We start from the raw sequence: 12,746 nt of genomic DNA on the forward strand, positions 1-12,746 counted from the left end.
AATATTTGAAGTCTGAGTGTTGGTGGTGATGGCGTGTGCACCTGGGGTCATGCCTAGCATCCCTGTCTGAGTGTTACTGAGTAAGTACCTTCTGCTTCTCTGGGCTGGCATCCCAGGTAACCACATAACCTCTTCAGCTGGCAGTGCATTGGAATCTTCCAGACTTGGTGATTTTGCTTCTGCTGGAAGGCGCAGCATTTCGGGGGGAACGGGGGCCAGGCCCTCTGATTTCTGGTGCAGTGTCTCCTTATTCACAAGGAGAAGCATGAGTGAGGCCTGTGCAGGCCCCAGCCCTAGCCCCTCCTGCAGGCACACTGCTTAGCTAGCTAGCACAGGTGTGTGAATTCTCTCTCACACCTTTGCCTGTACTTGGGCAGGGAGTCCAGCGTCCCAGTTTTCACAGTCACAGTCCTAGAGCTGGAAGGCACCTCAGAGGCTCATTTGTCACCTCATCTTACAATTGAGGAAACCGAGGCCCAGGGAAAGTAGTATGGCCTGCTCAAGATCACATAGCTAATAACCCCTAGGGTGGCATTTGTATCCAGGCACCCTAACTTTTCCCCACGTGCCTGGCTGTTTCCCCTAAATCTCCTTCCCTCTCTTCTCATATGCAGTGTCACCGAGGGTCAGAGAACAAAATGGGGGGGACCCTGCTAGTGGTCATGTGCAGGGCATGCATAGGATTGGGACCCCGCAGTGGCTTCCTCTGATTATCCCAAAGAGGGACTGACACTGTTCCAGGCTGGGTATTAAAGGGGTGCGAGAGTGGGGAAGGAAGGGGAAGGAGTGTGTTCTGAGCCTTTATGGGTCAGTCTGAAACTGTGCACATGTTCACACGCTCGCATGCACACGCACGCACACACACACACACACACCACCTAACTCTCATGGTCCCCTCTGGGGGGACCCTTCTGACTCTAAATCCAGGATCTTCCCAAAAACCAATCAGTAAGTATTTATTACTTGCCTGGTGTGTTAGGATCTGGACTTTAAGAGAACACTTACAAGCCAGAGCATGGGCAATTCTAGGTCTGTACCATTTCCTTTCTTGACCTCCATCTTCCCTTGATTTCCTGAACCCACCCATCTGTGGCCCTGGCCTGGGATCCCTCTGCCTTCCTATGTGGCCCCACAAGTTCGGCCACTTCTGTCCACCTCCCTCCTGAGGAAGGACACACACATCCCCCCCTTCCCAACAGTTGCCCCGGTTAAAGGTCTGGATTCCTCATCTGTAAAGGGGGAGGATTGGGGCAGCCAGGTAGCACAGCAAGTAAGAACACCGGCCCCAGAGTTGGGATGACCTGGGGATTGAATTCAGGCTCAGACACTTAGCACCCACCCAGAAACACCTGGCCATGTAACCTTGAGCAAGTTACTTAACCCCAATTGCTTAATTAAAAAAATAATAATAATAAAGGGGGAGGGTTGGGTTTCTCTAGCCCCCCAAGTCCCTGCCAGCCCTGGATCTATGGATTCCTTACTCCCTGCCTGCCTCTCGTGGGCTGTGTCAGAAGTTGGTACGGTTTCTGATTCTCTGGATTTACTGTGGTTTTTATGAGCTGCATCTTGGGGTACCTCATCACAGCCCAGGACCAGCACGCAGCCCAGCAGGGCATGATGCATGTTTTTCTCATCCCAGCTCCACAGAGCCCTTGGGGCTCTCACTGGTTGGTGGCCATGGCTCAGTGGAAGAAGATTGTGAGATGAGCCTGGGGCAGCCTTGCAGGGGGATGGAGGCAGGGCCCCCCTCCCTCATGTCCCAAACCCAGGGCTCTGCCTACCTCTAGGATGCTGGCTGATGATGCAGGATCAAGGGTATCTCAGCCCAGGCACAGATAGAGTGACCGTGTCACTGCTTTGCTCAAGAAGCTGCAGTGGCTGCCTGCTACCTCATGGTAGTGGTAGTAGTAATTAGTAGTAGCAAATAGCTTTCATTTATATAGCACTTGAAGGTTTGTATAGTGCTTTACAAATAACACATCTGAGCTTCACAGTAACCCTGGGAAGTGTTTGCTGTTATTCTGCCCATTTTATGATGACAGACTGAGGTTCAGTGACTTGGCCAGCCTCCCATCGCTGGCAGGTTCTGAGGCCCCATCTTCCTGGACTCCAGGTCCAGCACTCTAATCACTGCAGGCCCTATGCTGCCCGGTATATTGTTCATCATTCTGTTTCCCACACAAATCATTCATATTTCCATGCCTTTGTGTGTATAGGCTGTCCCCCTGCCTCATATCAAGGCACATTTTCTTAAGTACTTAGGACCAGGCACTGGGCTAAAGATACCCCCCCCCCCCAAAAAAAAAGAGGGTGGGGGACAAAACCAGCCCTTGCCTTCACGGTCCTTCTGTTCTCCTCCTGGAAGTGAGGCAGCACATCTGCAGATGAGCTGATAAAGGTGATTTGTAGAGGAAGAAAGTGTTGCGGGGGCGGAGGGGGGACGACACCAAAGGTTTCTTGTAGAAAGTAGCCTGCTGGTCTGCCCTGTTTCAGTGAATCACTGAATGAAAAAAAAGTATTTATTAAGCATTGAGTGCCGTGATGAACCTTAGAGATCAGAATGGAAAAGTCCCTTCTCTCAAGGCACTCATCATGGAAGAGACAACACACGGAAGGGCCAAGTGGTCTTCGGCGCAGCAGGCAAACAGATCTGGGACCGTCTCCGTGCCAGGGCTGTGCCCTTGCCACCGCTGCCCCCCAGCAGCTACCATCACCTGGTTCCTTTGGTCCAGCACCTCCCTTTCCTTATCTGCTCACCTTCTCATGCACTCAAGGGTAAATGAGCTTTGAAGAATTCATTTCTAAAGGGTCAAGGTACCATGGACAGTGGCATGGCACAATGGGTTAAATCTTACCCTTGGAATCTGCAAGACTTAGGTTTGAATTCTCCCTTAGATTTCTAATGGACTTTTATCTCTGTTTTCTTGCCTCTAAAATAGGGATAATAATCGCGTAAGATTGATGTGGAGAAAACTCATTTAGTTTATAGTCTAAGAAGCTGGAATCTGTTATTCCCTGTGTGACCTGGGGCATGTCACTTAATCTTTGGACCTCAGTCTCCTCATCTGTAAAATGGGAGGAGGGTTTGGACTGGATGTGTTCTGGGGTCCCTCCCATCTCTAAATCCTAGGGTCTTGTGATCAGATAAGCTACCAACTCTGAAGGTATAGAAATCTCATCATTGTTATTGTCTTCATTACATGTGTTTTGCGGAACAAAATCACAGCTTGCTGTTGTAAACTGGTCAGTTTCCAAGTCACTAATAAATAAGACTGCCCAGCTAGCCAGTGTCAGGGCCCCTTGGCCATGTCTGGACACAGGATTTTGCTGTCTGTCCCAACAAACCAGGCCATAGCTGGGCCCAGGCCCCATCCCCATCTCTCCTGGCTTGGAAGCTGTTGTACTCTATCTCAATACCTGGTGTTAGCTTATAACCAGCTACTGCCTCCATTTTAAAGCCCGCACCACATCTGCTGCTAATTTGGAATGGCCATCAACACATAGTTAGGCTTTGAGTTCAGAATTTAGGCTTGGAAGGAACCTCAGTGACCAATTCCTTCAATCTGTATGGGAAAGAAATCCCAACTATAGGGGCAGCTAGGTGGTGCAGTGAATAATGCACCAGCCCTGGAGTCAGGGGGACCTGAGTTCAAATGCGGCCTCAGATACTTGACACACTAGCTGTGTGACCTTGGGCAAGTCACTTAATCCTAATTGCCCTGCCTTCTGCCCTCCAAAAAGCAGGAAAAAAGAAATACCAACTATAACATACCTGCTCAGGCACTATCTGTCCTGTGCTTGAAGACCTTGAGGAGGGGAGGCCCACCAGGGGCAGCCATTGTGCTGTGGGACCAGTCTTCTCCAGCTGAAATCAGTATCTGTAACTTCTGCCCTCTGGAGCCAAGCAGAGCAGTCTCTCCCTTCTGTGCATGCAGGTTCTTCAGGTACTTGAAGATACCTGTCATCCTTTGCAGCCTTCTCACCTCAAGGCTGATACCTCCTCTTCTTGCTGTGCCTCATCTGCCCCATCCTCCAGCCCTTGATTTCTTTGTTAGATGTCACTCCTCTCCGAAGGGCCCTGGGGGTGATATGCTGGTGACTTATCTTGAGCTCTGAGCTCTGGTACCTCCTGAGGTAACTGGCCTCTTCTGCATGGTACAGAGCTTCTCTGCTATCCAGGGTCTGTAGGGCAAAGGGCAAGTCTTCCTGGCTGGCCTCCACTGCCCACAGGACTGATACCTACAGAGGTCCTGAGGTAGTTTTCTGCTTTCTGTTGTCTTGTTACCAGAGGGGACTATAGAAAGGAACTTCCCAAAAGGAGTCAGTGTGGTACATAAGGGGAAGCCCTGGCCTTGCTCTGCTGATTATGTGGGACCTGTGGGTGGGGCACTTCCTTCTTGAGGCCCCAGTGTTCTCTCTATAAAACAGAGAGCAGAACAAAATGATCTTTCTATCCATACTAATGATCCAGTTTTTAAAAAGGCAGAAAATTGGTTTATTTCCATGCTTACAAAAGAATATGGACACGTCTGACAGTTGGACCTAGTCTGTCTGAGATTTTCTTATTCAGACAGGGAAAAAATGGAGGAGAGGGGCTGTCTCCTTCCCATATCTTGTGTTCTGGTCCAGGAAGGTCATAGAAAGCTTGACCGCTGAGCCGCCTTCTCTCCCAAAGCTTGCTTGTGGTCTTTCCAAACTTCTTAAACTTCTTCCACCCCAGACTCCTTCAGCACTTCTTAAACTGTGGGTTGAGGTTCCTCTGAGAGAGCTGTGTGGCAGTCTAAGCTAAAGAGGCCCTTCTTCCTATTTTATTTTTATAGTTGCAGTAAACTTTAGGGACAGTGATAACATCAGCCAGGGAATTTGATTTTGGGAAAGCCATAGACAGGCTAGAGCAGGTGGTGACAGGCAGCCCAGATGGTGAAAGCACCCTAAAATAAAAGCCTGCCATGTGAAGAGTGGTCGAAGGACCCAGGGAAGAGAAGCGTGGGCAGGGAGCAGAAGAGTCAGGCAGTCTTTATTTAATCTGAAGAACCATCAGGAACAAGAGATGATAAGTTTGTTCGGTGTGGCTCCATTGTACAAAACCAGGAACGCTCTGGGAATTACAAGAAGGCAGATTTCAGCTTGATAAAAGGAAGGCTTTTCTGATAAACAGAGCTGTGGAATTGACTGGTCCAAAGGTAGTGAGCTCCCCATCCATCACGGGAGATATCCAAGTAGAATCTGGCACAAGAAGAGCTTCTAGGTTCTAGATGGGAGAGTGTCCAGCTTAAATTCTGAGGGCCTACCCTGTTCTATTACAAGGGAAATTTCTGTCAAAACCGAGTTGAAAAGAGCCTCCAGTGGTGTCGATGACTCCAGAGGAGAGGCAGGGGAAGGAAATGAACGAGATTTGGGTTAGAAACTGGGGGTGAAGAGGATGAGGCAGGAATCCTGCCCCCTCCCTCCCTGCGTGTGTGATGTTGGAGGTGGGGGGGACGTTGATGCTCCGTAGACCGACCCCCCTCGCCCGGGCCCACCAAGTCCGTTCTCTTGCCCAAGAGCAGGACTGGAAGGCAAGGAGTTTGAAGCCTTCTTTTGTGTTTTGTTGTATTCTTAGTCTTTGCATCCCCAGTGTCTAATGCATAAGGACATTTAGTAAATGCTTATTAATTGACTCAGGAACTAAGCAGCTATGCTATTTATGATCAGTTTTGGAAGACTCCCTGGAAGAAGGCAAATACATTATGGATGGGGAGGGACATAGTTGGCATAACTTGGTTTATCCAGCTTACTCACTATGTGTAAGGTGTGGAGGGGGGCATTGGGCATGTTCCCACTTGGATGGGCCATTCCATAGGGCCTCATCCAGACCTGAAAGGGTCTGCATGAGGAAACTGAGGCCCAGAGAGGTTAGGGGACTTTTCTTTAGGCCACACATGGTCTTTTCTTCACCAGAGAACACAGAGGCTCAGACTGGTAGGCCTTACTGAGCCTGTGCCTTCAACCATACCTGAAAAAGTCATGGGGGCAGCCTGGAACCTGAGAGATGAGAGAATTGGCAAGATAAATTCAAACACCTGTCAAAGTACTCCAATGTTTTCTTCTTCCTGTGTTTCAGGCCTCTGTAGGCTCCGAGAAACTCTTCGCTCCAGCAGCTAGTAAAGGTAAGAGATTTCACATACTCCACTCCCACCCCTGCCCCACTCTACCCTGGGACCTACATGAGCAGCCATTCTCATTCCTCCCACTGGGTCTCAGTCTTCTCATTTGTGAAATGGGGAGTCAAATTTTGCCTTTCCCCAGAAAGGGTTGGTACTTTGGTCCAGCAAGGCTTTGAGTCCCAGGACAGAAAAGGGAAAAAGCAAACAACCCTGTCATTGCCTCTGGAATGAATCTGAGCAGTACCACCAGAGATCCAGCCTGTTTAATTATTCATCAGGAGCGCGCCAGCCAAAATTGGTTTTTGATTTAAAGCATCCAGGCGTCAGATGTGTTGGGGGAGGACAGTACCAGATGGGAAGCAGCGATGGGACATCAAGAGGAAAGATTTGCGTGCGTGTGTGCCTGTGTGTGTGTGTGTGTGTGTGTGAAAACATTCATGTCACCTGTGTCTAGAGTAGCCATCAGCCCAGTGCCTACCTAGCCCCCAACAATGCCAACCTAGTTTCATTGCTTTTCCAGTGACTAAGGGGCATGAGATTTGCCCCCGTATTATTTACAGCCACGGATTTTACGGAGTTAACTGTGGAAAGGGGAGAGGTGAGGCAGGGATTACCCTCCCAGAACTGATTTTCTGCTGTTAGGGACTATGGCTGGCCCTCTTTTTATGTGCTATCCTACCACAATTATCTAAAGAATCTGAGACACCCTTCTACATTAATTGTTATTGGGGGGGTCAAAGGGGACAGGGCCTTGTCTTCCCAGAAGGCATCAGCCCCTGCCCCGACCAGGGACTCCTTGGTGAACTTTGTTGTAGCTAATTAAAAACCTAAATTAGAATAAGCATTTCATTTCTTTCCTTTTTTTTTTTTTAATTAAGAGAAGGCAGAGCTACTGTATTTCCTTTTCGTTATCTGTGTCAGGAATTCTCATCTTACTAGGAAGGCCAGAATATGGCTAATAGGAAATGGATAGGCCCAAGATAAGTTAGGAGGCAGTGGAAGAGCACCTGGCTGCCTTGGATTACTTGCCATCCCCAGGCCCAGATCAACAGCATAGATAGGAAGAGTCGTGGCAGACGACAGAACTACCCCAGGCCTAGAGGAGGGCAGGGGTGGCCGTAATTTAAACCGAGAGAGAACAGAGTCTGCACACTCTAGGCCAGTGGGCTTGACTTCAGTTACTTGAAAAATTCTAGAACAATACTATCGAAGTGATGGTTAGTGAACGTTGAGAAAAGGGCGTGGGGGTCACAGAGCTGGGCCAGCTTCATCCAGGACAGGTCATGCCAGGATAACCTTATTTTCTTATTTCTTTGGATGGGGATAATAGACTGACAGGTCATGGGGAAGCTGTAGGTACAATCCTCCGGGACAGCAGCAGAGCATTTGTCCGAGAGTTTTCATACTGTTTGAAGAGATGGGATAGTGGGATGGTTAATGGGTTCAGACCTGGTTGGCTGGCTGGCTGTGGAGAGTGTTTCTTTGTCTGTTTAAAAGGAGGTCTACAGTGAAATGCCCTTGGGCTCTGCCTTAGGATTGTACTAGTCAGCAGTTTTTAAAAATTTACATTTGAATAAAGGCATAGCTGGCTTCCTTATCTGTTTAGGGGGTGATGTGAAAGTAGGAAGTAAAACTAACACATTAGATGGCAGATTCGGGGGTGGGGGGGCGCGAATCTCAACAGACCAAAATGTTGGGTTAGACTTAATCCTCGGGACAAATGTAAAGTGTTACCTTTGGGTTCAAAAAATCCGTTGTAGAAAGTACAAGATAGAAGAGAAGCCAGATCAATGACAGTTTATCAGAAAACAGCCTAGGACTATAATAGCCCCCAAAAGCTAATACAGCCTAAGGTTGCTTTAAGAGGGGGGGATGGTGGGTAGGGACAAGGAGCCACTGTCTACAGGGAGGAAGTGTTACCATCAGTTCTTGAGAAGATGCAGAGAAGACAACCAGGGTAGGGCAGGGTCTCAGTCATATCAGTTAAAGATCATCTGAAGCAACCGTGGTTGTTTAGCCTAGAGAAGCTGTTGATGGGGAGGGAGTCAGGAACATGATAGCAGTATTCAAATATGTGGCAGCCCATCATGTGGATGAGAGATTATCCTCCTTTTTCTTAGTTCCAGAGGCTAGAGCTAAGAACAGTGGGTAAAAGGCACAGATCTTGGCTCAGTGTAAGAAGGAAAAAAAAAAACAACTTTGTCTGGGAGCTGTTGGCTTCTCCTACCTAGAGGGCTAACAATAACCACTTGTCGAAGGGGGTTAGAGCTCAGAATCTTGTTCAGGCGTGGCATTGCACTAGATGGCATCTCAAGTCCCTACCAACTGCAAGAATCTCATTGGCATGCTCGAGCAGCCAGGTCGTACTAGATCTAGAGTCAGAAAGACCTGTGTTCCAATCCTGCCATGGACACTTACCAGCTGTGTGACCCTGGGCAAGTCACTTAACCCTGTTTGCCTCAGTTTCCTCATCTAGAAAATGAGATCATTGTATAGATATTATATAAGAGAACATATTATAATATAGATATTAGAGATAATGAGGTATGACCTTAGGGTTACTGTGAGGACCAAATGAGATGGTATTTATAAAGTGATTTATGAGGCTTAAAGCCCTGAGGTTATTAGCTTTGAGGTTACCAAGGACCTGAGCTCAGCATAGAAGCTGTGGCACTAAAACCAGAAACTTGCCTGTTCCCCGAGGCAGTTTGTGAGTGGAAGAAGTTTCTTAAGAATATTCCCGAAGTGTCTTATGAACCAAAACCAGTTCATGTTGAGCTCAATGGTGGGATATCTTGAATCCCAACAGGAACAGGGAATTGTCCTGGGCAGTAGGGAGCTTCTCCGGCGAGAAAGTGGCATGGAAACCATTTGAGGGAGCTGGGTCTGGCTGCCACGTGCAAGATGGGGGCTGGATTTGGTTCCTCCTCTACCCTTTTCTGCTCACCAATCCCATATCCAAAGATAACTGAAATTTAGTTGGAAATAGTGGTAATCGGATTAGCAGAAAGCAGAAGGTTGCAAGGGAAAGGACCAGGTTTTGGGGGATAATGGGTTCATTTGAGGGGCTGGGTACAAATGGACAGTGACTTTTTGGGAGGAGGGGAAGGGGTTGTCAATATGAGAATTATTTGCTTGGAAATTAGGATTTAGTCCGAAAGTCTGGGTGGTGAGATGATTAAAGGGAGAGTCTATATGGAGAGAGAGAATTAAAGAATCTGAGGGCAGAGCCTTGGGAAGGGCCAAGGAAGTGTGGGGTAGAGAGGGGGGAATCTGGGAAATAGACCAAGGAAGAAACATAGGAGAAAGTTGTGTCCTGGAAGCCAAGGGGAGAGTGTCCAGAAAGAAGGAATAGTGGGCAGTTATCACAAGCTACAAAAAAGTCCGAGGATTTGGTCTTGGGAAGCAGCATAGTTTTAGCATAGAGGGCTGGGTTCAGAAAGACCTGAGGGCAGATCCTCGGCAAACACTTGAGAAAGTCACTTCTCCTTTCTGCATCCCCATTTCCTCATCGATCAGGGGGTCAGACAAGAGCCTTGTAGTTCTCCATCTGCCTTCCTATGACTGTTCTCCTAAGGGACTCCATTTCTGCAACTATTAAATGAGGGGGCTGGATTTTGTGGCCTCTGGGGTACCTTCCAGCCCTAAATCTGTAAGCCAGTATCTTTTGTACCACCTCCACTAGTGATCTTGAAAAGATGGTTCAGACCTGATGAGTGGGATCTCAGGGAGTGAAGAGGAGAAAGCAGATGGAAAGGGTTGGGGCCACTGGGTAACCCAAAAGCTTGGGGCAGAGCCCCAGAGAACAGTAAAGCCAGAAGGAGTCAGGCTGGGGCTCAGCCACAGAAATCTGTCATGGGGCTAGAGAGAGGCCAAAGGGATCTGGAGAAGGGCAGGCAGAGACTAAGAAGTATGGGTCAGTCCACATCACTCCCCTTCATGCATTGTAGAGTGCCCCCCCCCCCCCCCAGCCTCAGCATTGTTGCTCATGCCCTGCATCCCACGTCCCAGGCCTTTCCCCACAAGGCCCTGGGCTCCACTCAGGGTCCCCTTCCTAATGAGTAAAGCCCGCCTTGTCACCCAGGCCTTCAGTTGCTAGGGACCCCCTGCCCACCTCTGAACAAGCGGCTGAAAGTTTCCTCTGGTAGAGTGTCAGATTCTTGAGTGGACGAGAAAATAATGAGTTTGGACTCTGAAGCCCGAGTCTCCCATCTCTGCCAGTTACTGCCTCTGTGACCTTGGGCAGGTCACTAAACCCTAATCAGTAAAAAAAAAAAAAGGGGGAGGGGGGGTTAGCCTTGCTGTACTCCAAGGTCCTTCCTAGCCCTTGATCTGTGACCCTATAAATTATCTGTGGCTGTTTTAAGAGCATCCAGGCCCTGTCTTCAGGAAGTCTCCTTTGGGCCTGCTGACTGGCAGCCCTCCAGAGCTGGCCAGGGGACCATTTTTACCCATTAACTCCTTAACATTAGACTGTAAAACCTCACTGGGTCAGGCCAGGCTGGGAACCAGGAAAAGAAGCAAAGGGGCCTCGGAGTCTCTAGGCAGAAGCTGGAGCAGTGGGCTCACAAGAGAGTCCCTCAGACCCTTTCTACACACCCTTCTAATAAGCTTCCTTCTTGGGGGCTTGGGGGGGGGCAGCCCATTTCTCAGAGCAACAAAAGAACTTTGGGAGAAAAAGGGAAGAGACAAGAAATTATTTAAAAGCAGATTCAAGTTCCCAGACAGCCCATGCATTGGGGAGGTGCAGGATACATTCATGGTCTAGCTGGTAGGCTGCCCCACCCCCATTCCTCACCACCTCTCCCAATAGCCTTTCACTGCACCCCAGCCCCGTGTCCCTGGGATTTCCCAGTGGCTGGGGTTTAGGTCCCCTTTGACCTCCTCATGAGGCTGGGATCCAGGGCCCTGTAGACTCTGCTCTGGGACCAGGCCACAGTGGCTCACCCTCTTGTCTCCCTTCCAGGTTTCTCGCTGAGTGAGAAGCCCGAAACAAAGGCTCCTGTTGGGCCTAAGGTCTCAGGGCTGGAGCGAAGCCGGGAGCTGAGCACCGAGACCCCGTTTCTGCCACCTGTGCCCAGTCCCCCGACCCCCACGGTCACTACAGTTCCTATAGGTGCCCCCTCCAGCACCCGAGCCAGCCCCTTGGTGAAGAAGGAGGCCCCTCCCCCACCCCGCCTCACTCCACAGCCTCAGCAAGTGCAGCCTGCACCCCCGCAGCCCCGGGCCCCACCCCCAGCACACGTGGGGCCCCCCTTGGGCACCTACCCCGGCCATCCCCCTGCCACACACAACGGCCTGCACAGCCTCAGGTAAGGTTGGCACCTTCGTCTGGGGAGGGAGGTCGGGGTGGGGGGCTGGCCCAGCCTGGGGAGAGCAGACCTGGGACAGGATAGGCATGAGGGCTGGCTCAGGGCCCTGGGGAGTGTGGGGTCAGCCCTATCTGGGGGCCAGTTAACTAACTTGTCTTTCCTTTGTCTCCATGGTCTCCTCCCACTTCCTTCTGTTACTTCTTGCCTGACTCTGCCATCTCCCTCTGTCCCTTTCCTTCATCATCCCTCACCCTCTTACTGTTTCTCATCCCACCTTTCCCTGCCCCATTCCCCCATCTCTCTTTGCTCTCCTCTGTCCCCGTCTCCCCCTCCTCCTTCTTTGCCCTTTGACCCCTGACCCTTCTCTCTGCACCTCCTCCCCCGTCCCTCCATCCCCCCAGCAGGAGCAGCAGCGCCAGCAGCGCAGCCAGCCTCGGCCTCCCCAAGCACGTGGCACTGTCCCCCCACGGGCCGGGCCCAGCCCTGCCTCTGTCCATCTCCAACCTTGCTACCTCGCACTTTGCGCTCCGTTCCCAAGCCCAGCATCAGCACCACGCGGCGGCCATGTTTGCTGCCCCCCCCCACGCTGCCCCCTCCCCCATCGCTCCCTACCAACAGCCTGGTTATCCCCGGACACCCAGCCGGTATGTCCCCAGGGCAGTCCCACTGCAAAGACGGGTGTATCAGGAAATGGGGTTGCTCTTACAATCGACAAGAGTTTGGGAAAGGAGAAATAAGTGATACCCCGGGGGGGGGGGTGCCATCCTCCATGGAGTCTTTCCCTGGCCATGGACCCTAGCTGACTGGACTGGGAAGCCATCAGGAACCTAGTTTTTAGGGCTGGAAAGTACCTTTAAACACCATCTCATCTGACCCCCTTCGTTTTAGAGATAAGGAAATTGAGATCCAGAGAAGGGGCACACAGCTAGTGTCAGGGTCAGAACTGAAACCTGTGTCCTCTGACTCTTAAATCCTGCAGTCTTGCAGGACCCCTCCTTTCCCCATGTAGTCCGTTTGCTTCATTCCCTTGGAAACACAACACACACACTCTCTTCCTAGCAGTCAGACTGGTCTGGAGCCCTTGCTTCTGACTGACCCTCAGGAGCCCCTAAGGGGCAGAGGGTCTGAGGCGCACTGTCCCTGCCAGTCAGGGCCCTCGGGCCACTGGTGTCCTCATTGCCTGGGAGGACAGGGTTAAGGGGGAGCCCATTTCTCAGGTGAAGGTGTCAGGAGGAGTTTTCTTCCCTAGTGATAATGTTTCTTGAGAGGAGTCTTTGCCCTGGTTGGG

General features: G+C 50.5%; 1 protein-coding gene across 1 annotated transcript in view; it reads left to right on the forward strand.

Moving 5' to 3' along the window:
- Nucleotides 1-12,746, forward strand: part of FBRSL1 (fibrosin like 1) — a 310,180-nt gene that overhangs the window by 271,374 nt on the left and 26,060 nt on the right. Inside the window, 4 exon segments of the mRNA XM_069089249.1 lie at nt 6,104-6,149; nt 11,113-11,458; nt 11,860-12,034; nt 12,036-12,102. Coding sequence (XP_068945350.1) covers nt 6,104-6,149; nt 11,113-11,458; nt 11,860-12,034; nt 12,036-12,102 — 634 coding nt within the window.

Source organism: Petaurus breviceps, unplaced genomic scaffold, assembly GCF_028583685.1.
Source record: "Petaurus breviceps papuanus isolate PSGF00001 unplaced genomic scaffold, PetGlider_PUasm1.0 103, whole genome shotgun sequence".
In the NCBI taxonomy this organism is placed as follows: domain Eukaryota; kingdom Metazoa; phylum Chordata; class Mammalia; order Diprotodontia; family Petauridae; genus Petaurus; species Petaurus breviceps.